The sequence below is a fragment of the Oxyura jamaicensis genome, chromosome 5 (assembly GCF_011077185.1).
Source record: "Oxyura jamaicensis isolate SHBP4307 breed ruddy duck chromosome 5, BPBGC_Ojam_1.0, whole genome shotgun sequence".
Lineage (NCBI taxonomy): Eukaryota > Metazoa > Chordata > Aves > Anseriformes > Anatidae > Oxyura > Oxyura jamaicensis.
This window is the reverse complement of record NC_048897.1, coordinates 54,972,388-54,999,937: the sequence shown is the minus strand read 5'-3', so window position 1 is coordinate 54,999,937 and position 27,550 is coordinate 54,972,388. Positions and strand designations below refer to the sequence as shown.

The 27,550-nt window shown below is 37.5% G+C and overlaps 1 protein-coding gene across 6 annotated transcripts in view; it reads left to right on the top strand.

Moving 5' to 3' along the window:
• Positions 1-27,242, top strand: part of SYT9 (synaptotagmin 9) — a 70,292-nt gene extending 43,050 nt beyond the window's left edge. For 2 of the 6 annotated variants that reach the window (XM_035328574.1, XM_035328579.1), the window contains exons 4-8: positions 18,568-18,688; positions 19,739-19,910; positions 20,544-20,673; positions 21,280-21,436; positions 22,463-22,881. In XM_035328574.1, coding sequence (XP_035184465.1) covers positions 18,568-18,688; positions 19,739-19,910; positions 20,544-20,673; positions 21,280-21,387 — 531 coding nt within the window. In that variant the 3' untranslated portion in view covers positions 21,388-21,436; positions 22,463-22,881. Of the gene's footprint in view, positions 1-18,567; positions 18,689-19,738; positions 19,911-20,543; positions 20,674-21,279; positions 21,437-22,462; positions 22,882-26,013 lie in introns of those variants that run through there. The other 4 variants (XM_035328575.1, XM_035328577.1, XM_035328576.1 and 1 more) reach the window with 4 other exon arrangements.
• Positions 27,243-27,550: the final 308 nt, after the last annotated feature.

Sequence of the window (27,550 nt, the reverse complement as noted above, 5' to 3'; positions counted from 1 at the left end):
TTAAAAGTAATCAATAAAAATAACAAAACCCAAACCAAAAGTACTCAGAAAACTACATTAAGCATATTTACCTTAAAGATGCAAATTCGTGGATATTCATCTTCTCATACAGCACAAAGGTCACTCTTTATTTCATAATTTTTCCCTTCCCCCCCCCCCCTTTTTTTTTGTATTTCTCACTACCATGGATTACCACAGTAAGGATGAAAAAGAAATCAATTAGCTTTCAGCATCAGAGAACTGCTTGAGCCAGTGCTTTTCCTATGTTTTTAAACTATATATTTAAACTATATATTTAAATTGGTTCATTTTCATTTTCAAAACTGGGTTTTTCCTTTTGTCTTTTTGTGTTTTTTTTTTTTTTTTTTTTTGTTTTTTTTTTTGATTGATGATTTTGTTAATTACTTGTAGGAGAAGATTTCCTAGAAATAACATAAGTTTAAGAGATTAGAAAACAGCACTCAGCATGGCTAAAGAAAAGACAGATCAAGTTGTTTACAGTTGTATGAAGTAGAGAAAATACTGACATGTATTTTCAGAAAACTTAAAGCCAGTGGATGCCTAATCCTGTTTGGAGCAACTAGCGAACTGTGAGAATTATAATAAAGAAAACTTGGGAATGGTCCAAAGTCTGAAAAAAAAGTCACGTTTTGAAGAGCAATGGTCTGAGATGCAGATAGACTGGTCCCAAGTCAGCAGTACAAGCACTCCAAGTATGGTTCTCAATAATCAAGAATGGTGACAATTCAGTGCAAGTGATTTCCTAACAGTCTTTTAGCTCCACAGGCATGGCCAGAAACAGGATGGATCTTATAAACCTCAGTTAACGTTTATTGGGGCTTTTGGACTAGTTCAAGCCCAAGTTAATTCAGAGAAATGTGTATATGTGTATGCACCACCTGAAGTTTACCAAACCTGGGAAAACAGACATCAGGGTTTCTCCACCAAAGTAACAGTAGAAATAGGACCATTTCAGTGAAAGAATTCTGGAGAGAAAAAATAATTTTAAACTCAGTAACTTGAGAAGTCAAACTTCAGAATAAGATGTTTTGATTTTGCATTTGGAATGCCTTTCTATTGCAATATAGTCAAATATTTTGAAAGTTGAAATAGGAAGAAAACTCCCTGCTCTTTTAAGTCAAAGCAAAAATTTTCGAGTTATAGACATTCTGCTTCAAAATGGAACAAAATGGAAATAACTTGTATATATAACTGAGTTTTCATTTCTAATGAAATGGAAATCCTAGTTTCTGCACCGATTCTTCCCCAGCCCCACAATGCTGCATATTCTCAAGCTCCTCTCTCCTCTTCTGCCTTTGCATTACATGTACCTCCTGGGTCCCAGCCACATGTATTAGCCACATGCTAAAAAAAGATTAAACCCAATCCTAAATTCCTGTTTCTCTAGATTATTGCAAGAGTCTATAACCACCCATGTAGTATACATTCCCCTTTCTTCTCACCCTCCTCTGCCAATTCTTTTTATCCAGAAATCACTCTCTAAACAATACTCAGCCCTCGGTGAAGCAGCTCACAATAACATACATCCTGCATACAAAAGCAAAGGCAAAATGTGACCCTGGCAGCCAAGCCCATCCTTCAATTATACCATGAAATTTTGTTAGTGGAAACAGCAAACAAAAACAATGATCTAATATTTTACAATTCATAGGCAGCATTTCTTCAAGACAAACAAAGGGCATTCGCACAGCGGTAACTGAAACAGCTGTATTAACTGATCTTCGCTGCAACCAGCCTGCACATAATTTGAGATAAGATTGAAACCATGGCCGTTTTTTCTACAGGGTTATATAACTTTCAGCTTAAATATGTATTCAGCCAGGCAGGGAAAAAAATCATTTCAAACAATCATTTAATTATTAAACACTTTGAGGAATGCTTGCTTTGTCTTTTTATTTATTTATTTATTTATTTTCTAGCAGAGGCCATGGAAAGTATTTAAATAGCTTGTGAGGTCATCAAAATTTCTGAAAAATCCCCCTAAGTTTAGTTTCAATACTTGGAGCCAAATTTGAAAGCATTCTTCATTCTGATCAGCACACACTGTACTTATGTGAAAAGCCTCAAGCCATTTTTAGTCTTTAAACCCCCCAAGATATTAGAACCATGAGGCATATTTCTCCACCAAAAGGTATGTTTTAGAGTTGTACATCTTTTCTCTGTGCACAGTCTGTTTCTCCAGTTCTTAGGGAACAACATTTTTTTCATGTATATGTCAGTCTGGTATTAAGCAATTGTTAAACATGTTGCGTAACCTAGGGATTATGTGCAGCTGTGCTCCAAACTCTTACCAAGACACACGGTATATTTGTGCAGGTTACTGCAGAGGGGAATAACCCCTAGGAATAATCCCTGCTATTTGGGAAGCACCTCCGGCACTAAATTACAGAGTTGCTTAAATTAGGAGAAGGCTACACCATTTGCTAAATAATTGGGCAAGGTCTCTCTTCAGACCTCTCCACTGACTTTGTGGGGGGAAAACGTCAGAAGCTGCAGCGAGGTTTGAGCTGACTGGTGGAGCAGGATATACTGCAGGAACACTCAACTGAAGTCTTTATCAGAAAACATGAAAAAAAGAAAAAGAAAGAAAAAAAAAGTAGCCCTGTACTATTACTTAAATAGACAATGTTATTAATAACAAATGTAAGAGATATGGAGTGGCACCAGGAGAGGAACTAGATACAGATTAAGCCTGCATATTCCCAACCATGTGTTAAAGACTTTTGGTCAGGTACCACCCACCTATAGCTTTTCTAATCTAGGAGGCTTTTAGCAGCTGATCGCGCAGTCTGAAAGAAATAAAAGATGAAACAATCAGATTGACGTAAATAAGAAGAGAAACTTTAAAAGATACAATACATTTTGGTAAAATTTGCCTTATATATGGTCTGCAAGTATAATAGCAGCTGCCATTCCAGCCTGACAGTTGCTGCAAGGCCTCACACATGTATGACAGCTTCTCCCTCTTCGACCCTGGCCCCTCAGAAGCTGTGTAGAGAACCTTGCTCAGATTACTGCAAAGATACACAGCTATGCTCTTCAATTCTTTCACTTTATTAGAACAGACTACTTGACAGCCAAACTACACAGGGAAAGAGGGACACAAAGGCATCCTTCTTTCAGTGAGAATTTTTTCTGGGAGCAGAGCTAAAGAAAAAAAAAAAAGGCAAAACGGAGATATCTATATTCAAAAAAGCCTTTTTTATCGAGATTTATCAGTCCCATGGCCACTACCTTTTTACAGCAGAGATATTAACCCAATATTTTATTTAATTCTTCCTCATGCATATAGAGTTTTCTAAATAATCAGAAAGGAACAATTTATAAAGCGCAGCATTTCCACTGGCAACATGGCTTGCCTGGGTAGGATCAAATTGCTGACACTCAAACCTCGGAATCCTGCCCTGGTCCTCACAAACACTGAATGGCAATTTACAATGCCAACTCAAACACAGGGATATATTAACTTCTGTATTTAGACCTGCTGAAGATGCTGGGACTTCTCACGTGGGTAAATGACGCATATCGTTGCTTGTAGTGTCTGCGCCTTCCCACGGCTCCCTGGCAGAGCATCAGAGTGAGTACTGCACATGGTGTAGTCTGGTGAAGTGGCAGGCTCAAATGAAGATGCTATATTAATAACGTTTGTGGTAAAATGACATTTGAGATTCCTATAGCTACATTTTTCTGGCACTTGGTTGTCTTGATTAAACACCTTGTTCTATTTACTCAAGATAACAGTAGTCACAAGCTGCAGCTTACCTTAGCAAGTGCTTAATCATTTGCTACTGTCATCAGGCAGACTCCAAATGAAAGCTACATACGCCATCTGGAAGAAGATTTCTGACTAGTGATGGCATCTTGCTTGTGATGGGCAGGGAAGAAAAAAACAACTGACAGCTGGAGGTTTTCACAGTTGATTATATGAACTATTGGGATAAATTCCCCACTCAGATTCTTGGGCCAAATCTGGCATCTTAAAAATAGCAGTTTATCACAACATCAGAAAACGTAACCCTGCCTGTCAGACAACCAATTGCTAGCAGCCACAGTAGAAGTGGCTGAAGCCCACTATTCCTCCTACCTAAGACTTCCTGTTCCATTTCCTGCAGAAGAATTCTTTGAAAATGAGCAGTGGCTAGGCAAATAGCAATACATGCAATATCTAATATTTTCTATTAATCCAGAAAGTGCTACCCAAACACTATAAAAGTTAATGCAGAAGAGTGAAAAAAATAATTTCCACACTAATTTGTACATTTATTTTCAGAATTCATAGGGTTCTTTATATGTTTTATTTTAAAAGCATGCTGGGCTTATATAAATATACTTAAAAGCCAGCTGTGGTTTAATCAACCATTTGATCTACATTACGATAACTCTTCTGAACAACCCCAACAATAAAATAAATATGTATGTGGTATAGGGGAAGAAAGTCTGTACAAGAAGGATAGGAAGAAAACAGCTGGCACTGGTTTCAAGCCCCCTAGAGAGTTTTTATGAGCATCAGGAAGAAAAGAATCACTTTAAAATAATGAAAACCTTTCAATGCCTGTACTCCACTGAGCACAGAATCTTACAGTAAATGATAATCTAACAATAAACTTCAGTCTCTATTGGGACTGCAACATTCTATGCGAGTAAAAATGAGTGGTATCCAGCATGAGATCTTGACTCTACTGAAGTCAGAGAAAAAATTCCCACTAGAGCTCAGATTTCATGCATACTCTTGCTACAGTTTGGAAACAGTACCTTGTAAACTGTACAAAAGCTACATGGAATTATGTAAATAAATCACCTGAGGTGTACCTCAAAAAATTCACTGGAACATCAGAACAAGCAAGTTACTATCCTATTATTCTTCTCTGTAAAACAAATACATGGCAATGTCCTGCTCAACAAAGATTTAAATCTCCACCTTCTCCTCCCCCCAGATTAGATGGCTAAAATATGAATGAGTCACATGTCAAACCTGTTCCTGGAAGAGAAGCAGACAGAAAGCCCTATATCAGAAATAACCTGAGTCCTATATCCGCATCATCAACTTTGACTGGCTGGCAGCAGCCCTAATAGGATGAAAACAGAACAGATTCTTGTTCTTCTAGGTCTCTGCAGTGAGCACCCTTAGCCATTCTTTTCAGTAGCTCAGCGTGTTTCTCATTTACTTCTTTTCCAAATTCTACAGTTTACTCATTATCAGTAGTCTTAGGAAAGTCATGGGAAACACTTCACTCATCCCATAGCTTTTATTATAAAATATATAAATATTATACATTATATATTATATAAATATTATATATTATAAAACAGATAAAAAGCTTTTTTTTTTTTTCAATATCTATAGCCATTATATATATTTTGGTGGGGAAAACAAAACAAAAACGTGTGCTTGTTTTAAAAATAGGCAAGTAGATGAAACAATAGATGCTCGCTCTCCTCACCTCCATCCAGACATTCTCTTGTTGTTCTTACAAATCATTTATTTCAGGAAACCTTTCAGTGCTAAAGCAACACACACAAAAAATGACATTATCATTCTTTTCAGACAGTCTTGTTCCAAAAGTTATGAGTCACAGTGCTCAGAGATAGCTACAGTAAATTATTTCCAAATCATACTTCAAAAAAACTGAAGTCAGACCTTTTTAAGGTGTCAAACTGAGTACACAAAATGGTTGTTCATTCTTAAATGAACAGTTCTAAAGTGAACTCATCACTTTGGACAAGGCAACTCACAACCTTTTCTTCATTTCTAAACTATCATATTGTTTAAATTATAAGCAACTAAATGAAAAATCTGAGATGGCCCTAAAGTGACTCCAGGATACTAAGTCACTCTCAGATTTTCTAAAAATACAACCTTCTGCCTACCCATATGGAAGTATGTACATAATAACACCAGTTATTCTGAGTATAAACATAACCAGAAGCGTGGGCAACTCACCCTGACCCATGTCATGCAAATGCATGAGATACTATCAGGAAGGGAGTAAAACTAGCCATAGAAACAAAATCCTTTTCTTCTCTAGATGATACTGCACATGTATTGTATGCAAAGTAAAACAAGTACGAAGAAAAGTCTCTAAGAGAACGAACTTCTGTTGACTCACTTTTATGTAGTATTTTTATAGTACTAAAGCACTTGTATCTATACTTACTGCTTGCTTTTTATCTTGCATCTTATACTACCCTCCATGCATGCTCACTAAAGTGGTCCTAAAGTTGCCAGCAGTACTTGTCTAAATATAATAGGGAGGCACGAGCACATCTGATAGAGAAGTACTACTACATAAAAAGAACTGTTATCACTCTACACAATCACATTTTCACCTGCTCATGCCATAGGCACCTGAATGATACACTTGAATTCAGAATCTACATTTTCCAAAATAGATTTCTGTCTTCTTTTCCTTCCCTTTCCTTTAGCTTCCTCACAGTCTTCAGTTTTAACTTAAAGCTATTTTTCTATACAGCTCCTAAGTAGATGTAGTGCTACATTGGTAAACTATTTAACAGCTCCGATGTTAAAATATTCTACTTATTTGCAAGGTAGGTGAATGATACACAGCAACAGCATAAAATCTCCTTCCCCACATCTAATTAGCTTAGCGTCAGAATGGCAACAGTGCACAACGATCTCAGAAGAAAAGAGGGTCACTTTATTTGCATGACCTTTTGGGCAGCATCAGCAGCTACAATGAGAAACACAGAAACATTTCTGGCATTGCCTAAGAGAACTGGTAAAAGCAATGCCTACTTGCTTGATCACCACAGATTCCATGCCATTATTTCAGGTCAGTCAGGGAGGTTTGCCCTGAGAGGGTTATATACCAACAGCACATTGGCACATCATGCAGTTGGCACATTTTACGCAGCAGTCTGTTGGGAAACTGTCAGTGGTATCTCTGGGAGGAAAAAGAACAGCCTCCTTAGAATCATAGAAAGATTTGGGTTAGAAGGGACCTCCAAGATCACCTAATTCCAACCCAACTGCCATGGGCAGGGACACCTCCCACTAGACCAGGTTGCTCAAAGCCCCATCCTTCACCTCATCAAACCCTTATCTCTCATGGTTCCCTCTCACCCTGAAAAAAAAAAAAAAAAAAGCCAAAAATTTGACTTCTCTCCTGATTCAAATGGGAATTCTTCTAGCACATTTTGATAAATCAAGGATGGAAGAAGTTTTTCACACTTTTGAAATGATACTCTCATTAATCTTATTGGCCTTCTTCCTTCCTCCATTATTTTAATTTCTTTTGTATTTCAAAATCAGAGAGATTCTAAAGCATAAATTGAGACAATTTTGCAGTATTGAAGATTTAGGTGTTTTGTCTATTTTGACATATTTAATAAATGTGCTTTGTACGATTAACCTTAGCATCCAGGATTACATTCTCTTCCCATCTAACGTGCAATTACAATGAATGGCCATGCAAGGACAAGTAAAGCAGCGTGACTGCACACCTTTTCACCCAATCCATTAACAGAGAATTGCTAGTAGTGAAGTAGTCTCTTTACCTTGGCTGCTTCACTTTGAAGTTTGCAGTGATTTTCTTTTCTTCATGACCCATTTAAATAAATTACTAAGAAGTAAATGAAACTTCTATTGAAATTGCTTTACTATTGTTAAAAGTGGGTAATTTTACAGAGAAGTGTTACTAGTAAAATGCATGTTAAATTTAGTTATGCATGCAGTTTAATGGCAGGTTATGTGGAATGCTCTCAGACATGTTTTTAAGCCATAAAGATCCCTTTTCATCATTTTTCTCTTACTTCTGTATATTTTTGGGGATGGTGCATTACATGTGACAGATTACAAGCCAACATTCTGTGTTTAGTTACACAAAAAGTAAGCAGGGAAATTTCAGAGGTAACAAGATTTAACAGAGCTACAGGCTGGGAGATGAGTGGTTGGAGAGCTGCCAGGTGGAGAAGGACCTGGGAGTGATAGTGGACAGTCGGCTGAATATGAGCCAGCAGTGTGCTCAGGTGGCCAAGAAGGCCAACGGCATCCTGGCTTGTATCAGAAATAGTGTGACCAGCAGGGCTAGGGAGGTGATCGTCCCCCTGTACTCGGCTCTGGTGAGGCCGCACCTCGAGTACGGCATTCAGTTTTGGGCCCCTCGCTACAAGAAGGACATGGAGGTGCTTGAGCGGGTCCAAAGAAGGGCGACGAAGCTGGTGAGGGGCCTGGAGAACAAGTCCTACGAGGAGCGGCTGAAGGAGCTGGGCTTATTCAGCCTGGAGAAGAGGAGGCTCAGGGGCGACCTTATCGCTCTCTACAGATACCTTAAAGGAGGCCGTAGAGAGGTGGGGGTTGGTCTGTTCTCCCACGTGCCTGGTGACAGGACGAGGGGGAATGGGCTAAAGTTGCGCCAGGGGAGTTTTAGGTTAGATGTTAGGAAGAGCTTCTTTACTGAAAGGGTTGTGAGGCATTGGAACAGGCTGCCCAGGGAGGTGGTGGAGTCACAATCCCTGGAAGTCTTCAAAAGACGTTTAGATGTAGAGCTTAGGGATATGGTTTAGTGGGGACTGTTAGTGTTAGGTTAGAGGTTGGACTCGATGATCTTGAGGTCTCTTCCAACCTAGAAATTCTGTGATTCTGTGATTCTGTGATTTAAACATAAGGGAGTTCTAGAAAAAACAAATGCCGGGGGGGGGTGGTGTGATATATAACACAACAACAGAAAAGAATTGTCTTCTCTAGAGGACCAAATCCCTTGAAATTTCAGTGGAGAAATATTTTATGATTGGTTTTAAAATTAAAAGGAAAACCATGAGAGGTGCCTATTTGAAATAATAAATATCTTTCAGTGAAGTGACAATGAATAAAATGTCTGTACAATTCTTAGAAAAAAAAATATGACAAATACTCATAAAATTACACATCTTTCTCCACCTACCAAATGGCCACAAACCTTAAAGGGAGAGAGAGAAAAAAATTTGAAAATTCTACCTTAGGTATACCTTATTAACTGAGGTATTACTTCTTGTATTACTTTTTAAGGAAAGTAGAAAACGAAAAGGATGAGAAAGAGATAGAAAGGATAAATCAGGGATTTCATTGAATTTGGATTTGATTTCCAGATATCACAAGAACTTTTAAAATGATTAGAGGAACTTTGGATTAATGGCAGTACACTAATTAATAGTTATTGTAGTCTGTGAAAGGAGTCCACGATACTACAGTAGTCAAAATCTAGGGGTACAGTGCTTCTTCACCATCTGTTTACAATGAACAATGAACACATGTTGTTCTAGCTTCTGCATTCATTACAAGAGAGCCTTGTGCACAATAACTGCCTCCTGGCCTTCCAGGGCTCATACACAGGAAAGTGTACAGCAGACCCCCATATGTGCTCTACTGAAATTAGATAGATTCACTCAGCAAATGCCTAAAATCCAACAACAGAGATCTGATTTAAAAATATTATTAAAAAACAAACACACAAACAAAAAACTCAGAGAAAAGCTGTGTAATAGCAGGAATTACATGCTACTGTGTCATAAAGGTTGATATTCGCTTTCTAGTTTTCAAGTTCATTATATATTTTTTGAACATTCTTTTTTTCATATTAACTTGTTCAAAGCCAAAATGACTTGTACAGACTTCGAATAAAAATAGATTCAGATTAATAAAAATTACCCTTCTTTATCACCTATTTTGAATACAATCTGTCCTAAGCCTGAGCAGAAAGAAAGTCAGCAGAGAGCACCTAATATAATCATAATGGATCCATCCATAAAACACCATAGGTGTTTATACAGACTGAAAAGGAGAGTTTTTTTTCCCCTGATACTGTGACTTTCTTTTTTCAACACTACCCACACACTTGTTTCTCTCCTCCTCAGGGTGATGTGATTGGAATTAATGATATAAGAGACGGCTGCTTTACACAACACAAGATGCCAGCACTGAGAATGACATTCAGTGCTAAGGAATAGTGAGGAACTGCGAGTAGGGCCCGTAACTTTAATTTCATCTCACGTTAGCAGCATGTCCGTATCAGTTCTTTTCCGCCGAATAGCTGCTCTGTGAAACTTAATTAAGACAGTGTCAGGGCATGATGAGGGCCTGCAGCTCCCTGGGGCTGGGCTGCTAGGAGCCGTGTTGGAGCCTGGTGCTGTGGGACAGACTGGGAGCTGGGGGACCCCTGCGGACGGCCAAGGCCAGGGCCTGCAGGAGGGCACCCCACCGATGGGCCTGGCTCGGTGGAGCAGACGGGTGGATGGGAGCTGGACACCACCCTACGGTATAACTGGGCCCAAGCGGTGACCTGGGCCACGGGCTGGGGCAGGAGGGCAGCTGCAGCCAGCAAGGCCCGTAGTGCCCTCATAACCCTGCTACACTGCATGCTTGCAATGCCTGCACACAAAGAGGTAACTGACTGGGGCTAGAAGCTAGATCGTCTTCTGGTATTTCAGTGGAGCTGTAAGTCCATGTGAAGCCATTGTAACTCAAGGTAAAATGAAAGGCTATCACATTAATCTGCATACAATTTAGTTTAAATTGACATTTTCATTTTAACGCATTAAGAAACAATGCTAATGGGTAAGACATTCTGGATTAAAATATTTTGATTAGTCAACTTCTTTTAAAAAACAGTTTCCTCCCTTGCAATTTTTCTTAGAGGTATTTGAAATTTTCATTATTAGTGGGATATTGAGATAATTAAACATTACTTTCAATTTATGTCAGAACGGAAGCAAGAGGTAAATGTCAAGTAATTCATGGCAGAAGTAATTTTGTGTGTTAGAATGGATTTGCTGCTTCATCTTCTTCAAGCTCACGCCTGCCTAGAGATATTGAACACTTAACATGTAATTTAGCCTCCCCCTTCTTACAACAGGCCAGGATTTTGCCTTGAAATCATGAGGGTTTATTTTCTCATCTGCTTCCGTCTGTGTGATCTTTATCAAGGGTTTTTACATCAGTAAGGTCAGCCCACCCAGATTACCTTGTATTGTGAAATGGTTTGTGCTACAATGGCAGTAACCTGTTTTATTACGTTTGTTGTGTCGTGTTTTTTTTTTTGATCTTAGTATTTCACGTAAAATTGAGGTCTAATCCCAGTCAGTTACCATCTATTGAAAAAATACAGGTATTGACATGACTTATACTGACAGATGTTCATTAAAAGTTTTGGTCCTCACTTTATGAAACTACTGCCCATTCTTTCAGATTGCGCTGTTGGATTGTTTTGTGAAACTGCCCTCTGTGAGGCATCTCCTGTCTGTCTCACCTACCTGTCCTTTCATTTTTCACAGTTGTCACCTAACATTAAAACTCTTCTGCTTCCCAATTGAAGTTCTCCCCCTAGATTTTCTTTCAAGATAGTTCTCCAAACACCTATTCCTGTAAAGAACAATTTGCATTTCATTGCTGTTCTCCAGCTTGTCAACATTTCTAAAGCATTACTGCCTTCTCTGCAGAGTCAACTCTGTACTGAAGTATTTTAGCAGTGTGAAATCATCAAACCCACCCTCGAGAGGCTTCCATTTCAAAAGACTTTTGAAGCATAATACCTAAGGCAGCAATCTATAAACACTGAAAATGTGGAATATAATGAAGTGGAATGTATTGAAAGAAGTAGAGGAGCAAATCTGTCCACAGCACTTCACTTGTAAACTCACATCTTCCAGGTTATGACATTTTCATCTTTAAATATTAGATTAGAAAGATGTAATGATCTTCTTCAGCTCTCAAGTGTTCCCTATCCTTCCCCACACACAGACACATCCCCCCACCCTATAACAATCAAAATGATAAAAGATACACTGCAATTTCTGGAATAGTCAAGGCTGAGGGAGGGAAGGCAGACTTTTTGTATTATTAAATCCGTACAGTACTTTATATTTTGTAGAAAGCAGTAAGTCACAGAAGAGATGCATAAAGCAATAGCAACTCAAGAAAACAAAATACCTTTCAGAAGAACAGCTTAACTTGCAAGGAGAAACTTAACCTTTGATCAGCTACATCTTTCTTTGACCAACAATGCCATCTAGGCAAGCCTTCAGAAACAACTCTGTGTATACCCTCTTAATTCACAAGGAATTTAAAAATTACTTACATTAACTTTCTAGAGAAGTTTCATTTTCAGAATTCTTCATTTCGTTTTCCCTTTGAAATCAACTTCCAACACAACGACACAGACACAAACAGGACAAGTATGACAACTTCTCCAACCACATCTCTACTAATTTTCATTAGCCCAATTCAGGCCATCTTCCCAGTTCATCAATTTAGTTTGGAACAAATTAAGACATTATCTCTATCTCAATAGCTACAGGATAATTCATTAGATTCACTCTTAGGCCCAGATGCAGCAAAGCACTTTAGTCTTTGGGCTATTGAATTAGAAATGTATGTAAAGGATTCAAAGCCAGTAAAATCTATTGGACTTCAGCGTAAATTTAAAAATAACAATGTGTATGAAGTTTGTCTTTACTGAATAGAGGCTTTTAAAAGTAAGTATCTTATTAAAGAATAATTTACCAATAGTCTGAAATGACTAAGAATAAATACATTCTGTAAATGCATTCAGATAATTGAAGACAATATGCAGCTGATTGGAAAGGCAATTTCAGTTAATTGTTGCCATCTAATTATAGGATATAAATTATGACAATGGAGACATTGGGCCTTTAGAGAGATAAGTACATTGACTGCCTACAGGAGAAGGCCTCTGTCCTTGAGTTCATAAGGACACTGTGGCAAGAGCAAGTTACAAGTTATGTCCTCAGAGACATTAATGGGATTTATTCTGAAACATTAGCCTTTTTCATTCAGAGCCTTCGACTCCATTTACCCACACTGTAGGATATCTTGACTGACTGACACAATATGAAGTTGTGTCTGGAGGATCCTCCTTATGTGGACTGTAGCAATCTGCCTTAAAGAAAAGTAGTCATGACACAAGGATGATGGAAACAGAAGAAAAAGACAAAAATCCATGCAAAAAGATCTCCAGTCCATGAAGTGGAGACACAGAATTACTGACACCATAGTATAACTTTATCCTGTTTTCCGTGTGAAATTGAAAAGACCCTGTGACCCTAATCCAAGGAACAGTTTCGAACAACATGCAGAAGGGGAGCAAACTGTAAAAGAATTATGAAAAAGAACATTGTTATTGATGGGTAGGGGGTGGGGAGGGGTGGAGCTCTTCTTAAATCTGAAAAAAAAACGTAATGAAATACATGCTATTTGCTGGTTGCTTTACTTTTAATACTGTCTTTATATAGAAGTTGCCAAGATGCTAGGCAAAACTGTGAATAAGTTAAAGTAATAATATCTGCACCCTGAGCTGAAAATTATAGTGGCTCTTTACCACCTTGTCTGCAGAATAGAAACATTGAACAGCCTGGGTTGGAAAGAACCTTACAGATCATCTTGTACCAACCCCCTGCAATGGGCAGGGATGCCACCACTAGACCAGGCTGCCCAGGGCTTCATCCAACCTGGCCTTGAACACCTCCACAGAGGGGGTATCCACAACTTCTCCAGGCAACCTGTTCCAGGGCCTCACCACCCTCATAGGAAAGAATTTCCTTCTAAGAATTTATTGATTAAGAAGCAAAGTTAAACTTGAATTTAGGTGTCAGAGGAAGAGTTTTACAAGAACACAAAACATTCGTTTGGTTGGCTAGCTGGCCTAAGTGCTTTCTTTCCCCCTTGAAAGTTTGTTGTTGTTGTTTTGTTGTTGTTGTTTGTTTGTTTGTTTGTTTTAACTTACATTCTTAAGCTCATAATACTTTCCGTTGTATTTTTATCAATGTCTGCATAGTTACAAATGCTGTGACACAGACAATCTCATGCAGAGAATACTAGGAATTCAAAGGTGCCCTTTCTTATTTTGCCTTTTTGTTCATCCCCTCAGACTAGCTTCTATACACACTTTGTACAGTTGCATACACATACAAGTGGATAGCTAACCTGTGATTTGACATGAACGTTATATTACGTAGCCAAAGCAGTATAAAATCCAGAGTGAATAACATTCAAACACTTTCGCTTTCTTATAGATTCCTTCACTACAGTGGAATCAAGTTTTAGAACTGTTGTTTGATGTTTTTCTCTAGAAAGTGAAATCAGGTTCATTTTTGCATACATGGTTCTCAAAACTTTTACTTAATTGCTTTCATTTTTTTTTCTAAGAAAAGCCTATATAGAAAAAAAAAAAATCCAATAAAAGAAAGACAATGAAATTCAAAAAAATGTAATCACACTGAAAAAATAATACAATTTGCAAATTAACGTGAAACATCAAATATAGTCTGACATTGATGTATTGAAAGAATAATTGTGTAAGATAGACCATTCCCATTTTCCTCAAACTTTACTTAATCATATCGCTGTATATATAATTTGATTGAGCCATTAATAAATGCCCACTTGACTAGAGTTCATTTCTTTGATTTAAGATGTCATGAAAATACAGAATTTTCCAGTTATATCTGTTCTGGTCATCTAAAAATGTGAATCCTTCTGTAATGAGAAGGCAGCTGGCATTCTTATATTCATGTGCAAATCCAATTAATATCAAACATTTCTAAGGAGTTTTTCCTCAATACACATTTCTCATACATATAACTCAAAATAATTCTATGAAGAAATAATTGAAAATTTAGAGCTAACTTCATAAGTTCATCGTGTTTGACACTTTACATAATTTACAATCACTCCTAAACAAATTAGAGTCTCAAGTGTTTTCTAGTGTGGTTTTTGCATAAAACTTGTGTCATGGACATGTGCCTGAACTGAATGAATATTTTATATCACTCAAATCTGAATCCAGACTTCTCAACACAGATGAGAGATTTAATAAATTTATATCCCAAAAAGCAAATAGCTCTTCTTAAAGTATTTTTAAATTACATTTAGTCATAACACATATGCCTAGTATATTTAAATTGTCCTTGTCTTAGCAGGGTGAACACCTCTAAAGTGAATCCCAGAAAAATTCAACCCCCCACATTATTAAAGATTAGAATAATGTACAGAAAATTTTGCCTTGTAGTATAGAAGCACAATTCCAGTAAAAATTATGAAATAACAAGGAAGATGGTTTTTTGTTTGTTTGTTTAAATTTAGACTAATGCTCTTTTGCTAGCAGGAAGAAAAAATAAACAGAGAATTTAATTATAGTGGTAATAATGGAGTGGTAATCCTTTCCATGTTTTAGAAGTTCAAATTGATATCATCTCATTTCACAAAACCTCCAGGTGTCTTTTTCCTCATTTCCAGTGACCTTTATAACTGCTAGAGTAGGTAGTATGGGAGTTTACCATTGTCTTGAGTTTTACAGCTCTGACGGAGCAATAAAAATCTAAAATCTAAAATCTCTAAAAGAGCTAGTGTTTTGAGCACATCAAAAACCCTAATGAGCATTATTTTATTTTTGCAACATAACAGAAGAAAAATAGTAGCTGTCTTTTATACATGGGGAGCTGAAGGACCTGGTATAATTGAGGCATATACTTTAATTAGAGCAGCACAGTGCGTGTGGCACTGCGTGATAGCAGACCTACCACAGCTTGTCTGTTCCAAAAATCAAAACACAAGTTTCTGAAGACACAGGTATAAAAATTTATAATTGTCTAATTCAATGACCACGTCTTCTAAACCAGAGACAAATGGAGAACTTAGGGCCTATGATTTGTCTTTCTTCCTTCCTTCCCTTGCTGTCCATTTTTAGATTCCTATTCTCTGTACCCAAGCATATTTATGAGAAAGGATAAGTCATTCAAAAGAGCAATCTGATGACAAAAGTCATCCCCGTTTGTCAGAAACTCCTTTTCTATAAGGCAACTTACAGGTCTCACTGAGAAGGTTTGATGACCTGAGCTTCTTGACACTACCTCCAAGGAATCATAAGTGAAGCCATTAAGGGTCCATTGACACAGTTCTCTTTAGGATTACACATCCTCCTGTTTAACGAGATGAGTTACACTCAGCTAAAGACCAGCACAGAGCTGCTGACACAGTGCTAGGGAGTGATTTATCCAGTAAGCTAATTGCTAACAATTAGTAATTTCAGGAGAAGCCACTGGAAATAGTTTTTATAATATGATTATTATTTTTAAGTTACCAAGTGGAGCACTAAAGTTGAGCACACAATGACTCTGCCATAGTTGACAATATCTAATTATTCCAATACACGCAGTTAAAACAACAGATGCCTTATAGTTTGTTTGTTTTGTTTTATTTTTATGATGGAAGAAAGCTAAGTAATACAACAATGCTATCTTCTCCTAAAATTTTGTGACCAGTTCCTGATAAATAACCTCCCAATCAAAATCTGACTGAGTGACAAATTCCCCAAATTGCCAAAAGATGACTTCTCTTAATTGCTTGGAGTGGCTTACGAAATTCTGTTCCCCCTCAGAATTGCTTGGTTAGCTGCACAAGGAAGAATTCAGCTATGAATCTTAGCACCCCAGAGCTGAGGAACTAAAATTCTGGAAGTTTTTCTTCTTCACAGTGGGGAAAAATTATTTCCCCTAAAACTGTCTTCCTGTAAAGTTAAGTGCAGATGTTAGCCAAGAGAAATTTCTCCTGGATATGCTGACACCGCTTTGTAAGCCTGTAGGACTTATTAGCATCACATCCTCAAATAGCGCTGAGGTCCTCTCACAAAGCAAGTCAGTGGCACAGTGTTGCAGCAGGTCTGCTTCCAAGTACAATCCATCAAGAGACTCTAAAGAGGGTGAGTCATATCAGCTATCCTGATATTGTCACAGCCTTTATCAGCTTTACAGCCACCACAAAACACTGATCTTTAGAATGGAAGAGATGACAGTTGACAAAGTTAAGTCAGGGTTAAAAGCTAGTTATTACTGACAAAGGGCCCATATTATCAGCATTTTCCTTCTTTGACAGCAGCTCTCTTCAATAGCAAGCAGCAGAAGGAAAGGACCCGTTTCTGCCTGAATGCACGTATTTCCTGAAATCCCTTCTGACATACATTTTTCTGCAACAATGACCACAACTCTTTGTCTTGCACAGCTCCCCTGTTAACTCAAATCTACATACAAGGACCTCATAGGCTCTGGGCATCAGTCTACACAGCAGCTAGCTCAGAGACAGATTTGTTAAGAGCCCTTTCAAGGTATTTTCGCTTGCCTTTTATGTCCTCCACCACTCTTCGTTGGAGAGAGGGAGATTAGGAAGGGGAGATGGGGAAGGGTAAATACACATGTATGTGTGGGATAGAACCTATTACAAACAGCTCCTGAAGACTTATCTACAGATTATTTGATCTTTACACAAATCAAAATGCATCCCTTAATCCATACTTAGAGAGCACTTAGCTTACATGATCTCTAGTCAAGTAGGGGAGAGCTTAGCAGTAGCATCATGAAATAAGTGAGGCAGTCAAGGTAGAAGAATATTCCCCTTCTGATGGTCATTTCCTTTGTCAAGTTCTACAAACACTGAAAAACTGAAGAACTGTCCAACTAAAAGTGCCTAAAAATGGGACAAAGGCCCCAAAATTATGTATATACATTTAAAAACACCATCTTTTCCATCCAACTACTTTCTGTGAGGCTTTGCTACAGAACTGAGTTTAAAAGGAAAATTAGAAGGCAAATATTTTCAGTGAATCAGAAAGTTCATTTGAGGTGAAATTCACAAAACAAATATAAGGATTACAGCAACCGACTTTTTCACAACCTGCTGTCCTCAGTGGGACGCTTCTTCCATTCATTCTCAGAAAATACTTGTTGGAAGCGATGTGTCATCTTCTTCCCACAAACAAATTTCTCAGTGGGATATGTAGAACTCCATACCCTATGTTAGGAGAAGAAGAAACTTCTTGCAAGACAAGATGTCCTTTCTCATCAACTTTTTCTGAAGCTTTGCTTTATTTCCTGTAGAGATTTATTTATTTATTGCAGCAAAGACTGTATCCCAGGCCTCCTTATTCCCAAGGGCTTGCCTCTATATTCAGTATCTGTTTAACCCTAACAAATACCACGTATTCTGAAGTAGAACTCCCATGTCAGTGTGTAAGCATAAAACCTAGTACATAGTTTTGAATTTACTTTCTTCACTCAAGAATGAAATATTGAGTTACAGGAAATAGATCAATGAAAGTACGGAAAACCTCACTCTGCCCAAGGAATGTTCTTTCTGTGAACTTCACTATGGGCATCCTTCTGCAGACCAGAAGGAAAGGCACAGAGATCTGCTTCAACTTGACAACATTACACACAAATCACTTCAAAACACAAAACAGAACAAACACATTCCAATGCCTCACACTATACCTCATTACTTAAATGCATTTCATCTCCAAGGACTGAGTACTAAAACTCTAACCACATTTAAACTTCAAAACTTTGATGGTCTAGCAACAAAGGTAGTGACTTGAATCTTGTATGCAAATAAGTGGCTGTTTTTTCCAGATGGGTTTCAGAATGAGAATTTAGCTTCTGCTTGCAGAAATGTAGATTCCCAAAGCTTTATTTTACCTTTAGCTCCTGTTATGGGTAGGGAAAAAATTGTTATTATTGCTTCACATTGTCTCTCTTTCATTGGAACAGGATAACGTCGATCTTGGTGACCTGATGTTTTCACTCTGCTACCTTCCAACAGCTGGTAGACTAACTATTACAATAATAAAGGCAAGAAATTTAAAGGCAATGGATATCACAGGAGCATCAGGTAGGAATTTATTTAATGGTCAAGGTGGATTTCTGTCCCATATTCCTGCTGAGTCACAGAACTCCAGCACTGTCAATTGTGTTTTTTTAAGAGAGGTTCTTACACTGCAAGCTCTTGAGTCACTTGAGTTTCTGAGAAGTAAACAATATATTTTAGCTTGTTCTGTTTTAACCAACAGTTTAAAATATTCTGCTCTCAAAAAGAGAGCAACATTGTTATTTCTAAAGCCACTATGATTCAGAACAGGATTAGCTGGCCAAACTGTGTTCCTAACATCGGGAACTGGGTTGTACAGATGACTGTTACGACACAGAAGCAGACTGACCCTCGACAGTCTCCAAGAACCACTGAGCCAATTCTGCTGCTGTTGGCATATGGACAAAACAGTGATCATCACAGCCTTTTATCAACAACAGCTGCAAAATTTGCTAATGAAAACAAGAAACTAATTCAGATAAGAGTTCATACACTTATTTGCCATACTAGCAGTTGCAGGGCTTCCAGAAAGGAGCTACAAGGAAATAAGTTGTTTGTTTGTTTTGTTTTTGTTTTAACTGCATTCAGGAGTTCCCAAATAATTATAATTCTCTTAAGAAACATAATCCACTAAGTTTTACACTTTGAATTATATTAAACCATACATCAGTAAATCCTACTGTGTACAATAGTATCATCTTCTGTCTGTCCTACAAATCTATAGAACTAATAATTACGCTGTTATAAATACACTGATACACAGGCTGTTGTATAACAGACTCTTGTATAACATAGTTCAGCAGATATTTTAATACCCTTTGAGAGGTCAGTACAAACACAAAAAAAGAACTCCTTGAACCGAAATTGTTCGTTATAGGCATTCAACAATGTAAAGCTTTATGTCCATTACCTCCCAGTCATTCCATGGTAATAAAGAAGCTCAAATTCCAGTCAGGTACAGGTAACTAATTCTGCAAGCAGGTATGGGCAAAGCGACTACCCCCTTTACTTACCATTTATGTTTACTTCAATACAAAAAAAAGAAAACCAACATTATTCTTATGATTCACACAGATCCCTACGTGAAGGTTTCTTTAATGTGTGAAGGAAGGCGACTAAAGAAAAGAAAAACTTCCACCAAGAGGAATACCCTTAATCCCGTTTACAATGAAGCCATAGTCTTTGACGTCCCTCCAGAAAACATTGACCAAATTAACTTGTCGATAGCTGTTATGGATTATGACCGGTGAGATACCTGTACCTGTAAAATAACATGATCTATTGGCTTAAAATCTCTCATTGTAGATTTGCATCCAGAAACAAAGTCATTATTTTTCTCCCAGTATATGAGAAATTAAATATTTTGTCATATTGAGTTTGGTAGAAGACTAAAATATCTCATATTGTCAGGCAGAAATTCCTTTCTCAATTTTAAAATACAGATTTCTGTCCATAACCAACATAACTAAGCTGCACATGCTTAGCAGAACTGAAATAACTGAACATACAATCAGACAGTCCACACACAATTTTCTCTTTGTGAACAATTACACTAACTCCTTAGACACACACCTCCATTTCTAAAATTGTGGCTTAGTTTTGTATTTGCAACTAATTACAGAGCACAAGCAAAGAATTTTGTACATTCCTCATACAAAAATAAAATAAATGCATACAGATACACAGTGTGTGCTACAATGGGGAAGGCATTAAATTATTTTGATTGCAAAGAGCCAACCTATGTATTTTATAGTTCATTACATTTTAGGGCTAGAATTAATTCTAAAAATCCATGATTAATGTCTCTAATGAAATATGGAAATGGTATGATTCTAAAGGTAAAATTTTAAGAAAAACATGTTATGGAACATTTTCACAGTGTAGGTCACAATGAGGTCATTGGAGTATGTCAAGTAGGCAACGATGCAGAAAGTCTAGGTCGTGACCACTGGAATGAAATGCTCTCATACCCACGGAAACCCATCGCTCACTGGCATCCTCTTGCAGAGGTAAGACTTATTTCTTGCTTCCCCATTACTATAATACTAAAATTCCATATGGCATCAGAAGTTTGACAAAATCTTATTACATACAAAACGAAGATCCACGGGTATACTCAAATCCTAGAAAACACCAATATTAATAACAAAGTCTGCTCCTTTAATTACTTTCCATTCCCATGAAATTAAATGTCTAATATATACATGAAAACCACAAACATTATACACTAGATAAAGGGTTCCATTTTGGTTTTGGTGGTGGTGGTGGTTTTTGTTGTTGTTTTGGTTTGGTTTTGTTCATTTGTTTTACTTAGGATCTTGGGTAACTTTCACTGATAATTGATATAAAGAAATAGACCTTTTAACGTATAACCAAGATCTACTGTTTTTCTATATAAAAACCTAATCTGACTTCTTCTCTTGTAAAACTATATGACCTATGCCACTAGCAAATCTCAAGGGATGTCTAACTGCCCTGAAAAAAAAATAAAAATAAAAAATGTAAGTGTCTCTCTCGAGATCTGAGGCGTTAATAAGAAGCCACACAATCAGAAAAACTTTTCAAGGTTCCTATTTTTTTGTTTTGTTTTGTTTTGTTTTGTTTTTTGTCTTTAGGGCCCTATTCAGCAGAAATGTTATGCAGGTCTTCTGCGCTTGGATGACTGCCGAAGAGGCTTCCTCACCCTTTTAACCTATTCAGCAGAAATTTGGCATTCCTGTTGAACTCTTTCTTAGCCATATCCTCAGGGGCTATTCCACAGAGTCCAGTGGGGTAAAGATGTCCTTTTAATCCCTCTGTCTAATCCTCTCCCCTCCCAATACAGGGAATGCTAATCCTGATCCATGAGACACAAAAATTCAGTGATCTAACTAAATTGCTTCCTAAGTGTGCCCGTGGTTTATTTTTAATGCTGCTATCACTGGCTAAAGTCAGGAAGCAATCCCAGTCAGAAGAAGCTACTATATTTAGAAACAGCCACATTATTAACCATAGTATTCATACTAAGCCAAGAGCAATGCCATAAGCACCTGATACACAGAGGCAGGCAGCTGACAGCCACTCTGGGTGTACTTTCTGCAGCAGAGTGCAGCCTTGTTAGTAGCATGCAACCAAGGATTTGATCAACCCTATGTGGTTTCATAAATAATAGTCAGGGAACAGGAAGATGTAACAAAATGGCAAAAATACCACAGCATTACCACGTCTCCATAAGCAATTACTGCTGCCTGAGGACCACAGCAGTGTCCTTGCAGCAGGGAGACCTTTGAATGCTCACAAGCTCTGTTGCAGCAGGAATGCACTATGTCTTTCCAGAGCATGGGTGGTGCCAACAGACAAGTATGTTGTGAAGGATTATCAAGCAAAGGGGGGGAGCTCTGCCCATAATTCTGTGCCCCAAATGAAAAGCTACCTACTGGCTGAAATGCTACACTTGAAACGCCCACTTGGGCATTTGGGAGTTGGATTTAGAAAATACATCACTGAGCTCTCAACTCCAGCCAAAGTGACAGGGACCGCTTGAGAGAGCATGCGAGGAGTATTGCAACAATGACTGTCTCCTAGAGCATGAGACGTGTCTCTTAGCAGAAGTTGGCTACATCCTTATATCCTACCTGTCTTCCCTCTTCAATAAATTTTATTGCAGCCAGAGCCCACAATTAGGTTTTGACAGCTCTTCCCTTTTCACAGGCATCCTGTTCTTTTCATACATGCCTGGCTAACTTCTCTAGATTTCATTACTGTGGATTGATTTTCATGTCACTAAGCTAAACAGAGACACTTTTTTTTCGTTCCCAGGAATCAAGTGGGGGAGGGTGTCCAGCGCATCCCGGCTGTGCAGAGAAATATATACACAGCATATCATTTTGGTTCCTGAATCAGGATTAGACTCAGCGAGAGCTTCTGGAACCTCTGTGGCCACAGCCATAGGACCCTGAATATTTGCTGAATAGGACCCTCAGTCTCCTACTGTGTGAAGAGCTATTGGTTTCAAGTAGTGCAATGTTATCCACTTGTAGCATTAGATCTCCAGCAAACACTATTGCTACCGATAGATTATTTGTATGGTCATAAGCATTACCCAAATTCTATCATAAATTCTGTTCATTAGAATAACCCAGATTTTACAGGTAACATGATAGCAATGAAACACAACAGATACTGGACTGGAACCAGCAACAAAAGGGGTTCTTGTATTTAAAAAAAAAAAAAAAAAAGTGCTGTAGTGTAAATGGATAGCTTTGGAAGTTTTTGTTTGTTTGTTTGTTTTTGTTCTTTTTCCTTTTTTTTTCCAGAATGATTGTTATTAGACATTTATTTTCTGATGAAAGGTTGTATCCTCACGGTCAGTTGGTGCCTCCTTTTACCTTGCATGAAAATAAGATTAACAGAGTCCTTTGCAGAAATCCTCCAAATCTAAAAAGCTGAATTAAGTTCTGTTGGGTGAGAACAAGATCCATCCAGCATTTGTAATGACAGTCACTCCTTTTAGAAAAAAGATAACCATCTGTATAATATGGAAGTCAATAGTCCTCAGCCTTTGTAGATAACTTTCCAGTCACTGTTTCTTTGTTGTGTCCATGACACTGCAAAGGGTTGGAAGCAACTCGCAGGTGGAGATGTTCCATCATACACACAGACACAAATGCACACACACATACACACAATGTCATTTTAAAATGCTGTTGAAATATATATTGCCTGTGAAGCCTTACTTTATTACTTGTAGTAGAAATAACGGGGCTATGTTTTATGACCGTACATTGTAAATGCTGACAAATTCTGACCATTTAAAAAAAAAAAAATAAAAAATTAAAGCACTGAATTCTTCCACATGATGGAATCTAGGTCTGGAACAAGAGTCCCTCAGATAAATTTTGGCAATTATTTACCCATGCACGGAGTTAACTCTTCCTTCAAACTTTTCTAGAGATAATTTGATTCAAGTTTTCATACAGAGATCTTTACCTTAAAAGTGCAAAGGCAAAGTATGTCTACTTTATACAATCTAGTTGCCAGCTAAGTAATAACAGGTAGGGAGCCCTTGTCATTATATATAGTTCAGGTAAGTTTATGCACACACACTACTTCGCACCTTGCATGTGTTGAATGCTCACCAAGCATTTTGAGTTTTTAAATTGAGCTGACACAAATATGCTTGCACAGTTTGAAAAAATATTTGATATTTTTTCTCCAAAAGCTGAAAAATTAGTTTTAACCTGTTAACTGATGGTATTCCAGAAAACAAGAATTGCTAATTGTTAAAAGCACGGTTTGCCATTTGCAGAAAATCTTGGTTCTGTTGTAAATGTGTAGTGCAGCTATAAAGCAGAAGTCCTAAAAGTACCGTTTCTTGATTAAAAATAAAAAATAAAAATATCATGCCATACTATGAGGAACACTCCTGGAAAACTCAACAACTCTTCAAAGCCTGCCCAAGGAACATTTCAGATTCGTAACTGGGCATGTCCAAAAGAACAAAAAATATAGCTATAAGGTAGCCCTAGTAAAACCATTTCACTATACTCTCAACTGAAGCTTTACGTCAGCAGACCAGTGATATAAATACAATGCTCATAACTGTTCATGCATGATCCTCACTTCAGGCAAAATTCCGCACTCTCTACTCAGGCACATCTCCCAGGAGCCAATGTGAGGAGATATGCATGAGCAAAGAGGAGGACCTTTTCCTTTGGAGTGGTGTTCTTTGATTTCCTGGGCAAATCATTATACATACATCCCTAGCTGGGATGCAAAACAGGCAGTCGCATGCTTTCCCACTGCAATTGCTATTACCAGGGCAGTGTAAAGAACAATAGCTTCATTAAAAAGGAAAACATCTATGCAGCTAGCTCGTTTTGTCTCCATGTAACAGAGCAAAAGCCTTTCTAAGATTCATGTCTAGTGACTGAAAAGGGCATCAAAAGAAAAGTAGAATCATTATAATGGCTAATGTTTTTGATTTTATTACCATACTCGGTTCATTAATGCTCAAGGGGCTGGCATCAGGAGAATGATTTTGAAAACAGTTCTATTACAAAGAAGAAATCTCTATGTTCAGGAAGAATTTCAAGAATTTCATTTTTTTTTTGCCTCAAAGGCAAAAAAAATAAAATAAATCCTCCTAAATCTTGTTCTCTGAAACATGATTTACAAACTGTTACTTAGGCTATGGCATTACTGTGTGCTTTATAAAAATATCTGCCTCTTCATAGAAGTGCAGAAGTGGAGCGATAGTTGTTTTCTACACTTGGATACTTTACTCTTCACTTTTATACTCCAGTTAATTGATGCTATTCCCTAGAACTCAAATATTCCCATGGTATGGTTCTAGTGGGCTGGTGCTAAAATGCAAAGACAGCAGCAGCGTACAATAATGCAACAGTGCTTTGAAGTAACAGAGCGTTTACTGCTAGAAAGCCAGCTGGAAATCAAGAGATAATTGTGATGCCAATACTGTTCACACATGCTTTTCTGAACTATGATTCCCAAAGGTGAATTAGTAGAAGGGCTCAGACGAATAATTCCAAACCTCCAACCCTCATTTTTCTTATTTTTCATGAATGAATAATTATGCTGCATCACAAGTACGTCAGAGTAAAATAGAAAGAGAAATCCCTTAGAAATGCATCTCAGCAAGATTTTAATCCCTCTTCACTCATTTAAAATGTGCTATTAAACTGTTAATTTTAGTTTTCCACAACAAGCCACAATTTCAGGTATTATTAAAAAATAGAAGGAAAACAGTCAGTGAGAAAACTTACCAAGATACTGACACTGAGGCAGATTATGCTGGGAAGCTGTGTGAAATTCCCCTGCTAAAATACTCACAAGCACAATCCTTTTGCAGTTGAGTGCTGAAATTTCTTTATTTTCACTGAAGTCACAAGACATCAAAAGCATTTCTGTTCTTTTGCCTCATTTTCCCCTGTAAATAATCCTGGCAGTGCACCAACATGCTTACATTGCAACCTGTGGCAGGGACTAGCAGAACAGAAAGCAAGTACAGTAAAAAAAAAAAAAAAAAGAAAAAAAGAAAAAAAAAAAAAAAAGAAAGAGGAAGACGGCTCATTCAGTCTGCAGTGAGACAACAGACCAGAATGAAAAATAAGGTTACTTTAGTCCACCTGTCTTGGTTTGAGGGTACAGTTGGGATGGTTTTTTGTTTTCTAAACATCAACCGTTATGCATAGTTATATCAACACTGAGCACCTGAAGTCAGAAGTACAAAAGATGTATTTAGACTTTTATAATTTGGCAATGTTAGAGCACTGAGGGGGGATATTTGCCATAAAAAAATAAAATTAAAATTCAAAAAAATGCTACAAACTCTCTTTATTCTCTTCTAGCTTAAAAGCAACAAACGATAAAGGGGAAGGGAGAAAGAGGACTGGAAATTCAGTTGAAGAGTCTGTTTGACCCAGTTAGAAATCTATCAAATTAAATTACTCTTAATGTATTTTGAGTTCATTTGAACAGAAAGAAGAAAAAACATACTAGGTAACTCAGCCTGAATTGTCATCAATAAAATGTTTTCTTCCCTTTAGAACAGTGCGTTGTCAAACAATTACATCTCAGTATCAAGCAAGAAAACAGTGGCTTTCTCATCTAAAAGGAAAAAAAGCATGTAGAGAAAGCAATCCACAACTTTGTAGAATTGATAGAAACCCTCTGTGCTGGGGGAAATCGGAGCAGGACAGACTCTGTAACAACTCCACTTTGATTCTTGCTGTACTTAGTGCAAGGTCTTGCTTGCAACCATAATTCTGTTTGGAAGTGACAGCTTTATGATACATGAACTAAGCTGTGCAAGGTGTTTGGGCACTGTGCATTCAGGGATGAGCTGCACGTAGAGTTAGTATCTGATACAGTGGGTTGGGCAAGGAACTACAGCTGGGAGTACTCCAGGGTCCTGCGGTTCTCTGAAAGGACTTCCACCTCCTTGAAGGCCCGTAAAATGCACTAACCCAGAGGGCAGAGATGGACGCTACTCAGGAAAGGTATCGTCAGGACAAACTCAACTGCTGACCGAACACTGCACGCATGGCACAGAAGGGAAGATGATGTGAGAACTTGTAAACATCTGGGTTGTTTGATTATTTTGTGTGGGTTTTTTAGTTCGTCCTTCCTTTTCTCAGATGTAGACACTGTAAAACTGAAATGTTTTACTCCGTTGCATGCTGGCCAACTGTCATTTTTAATACCCCTTGCAAAGATGCACAAAAAGAGCTGTGTTGTTTTGGTATACTTTCATTTTCAATAACACATGAACATTGTGCTATTCTTTATTATTTCTTGTTCGGTAAATAGTCCTGGTATCTCTATGTTTCATGTCTATTTTTGGAGAGTAGAGCTGTACCTGTATCAAGGCTCTCTCAACTAGGTGGGCATTTTGTTTTAGTAGAAATAATGCATGATTCCTTTCACAGTGATGGTTTGAGGGAAAAAAAATCTTAATTTTATAATATGTATTACAATCTTCTAAACACAAGTAAAAATGTACTGTGATTTATTTATATAAATCTAGTCGGAACAAGTAATTTTGATCTTAATAAAAACTCTGTAAGAAACTGTGCAATTTACTACTATTTTGTATTTAATAAATTATTGTTTAATTCATTATTCAGAAACACACAGCAAGCAGTTTGGAAGTGTCTTAACTCAACTGTTTTTCCAAAGACATTTTGTTTCCATAAAGTAAATGAGACCAGAAAGACAAAGCTGTTAACATGGTAGTTATTATACAGCACTCAAACAAGATTTGGAGTTTTGAATATGGAACCCTCCTCCTGCATTGTCCCATGGACACAATCATGATTAGAGAAACACTAAAGAGACATCTAATATGAATTTTATATTTAATACCAAAAAAGAAAAATCAGTAAG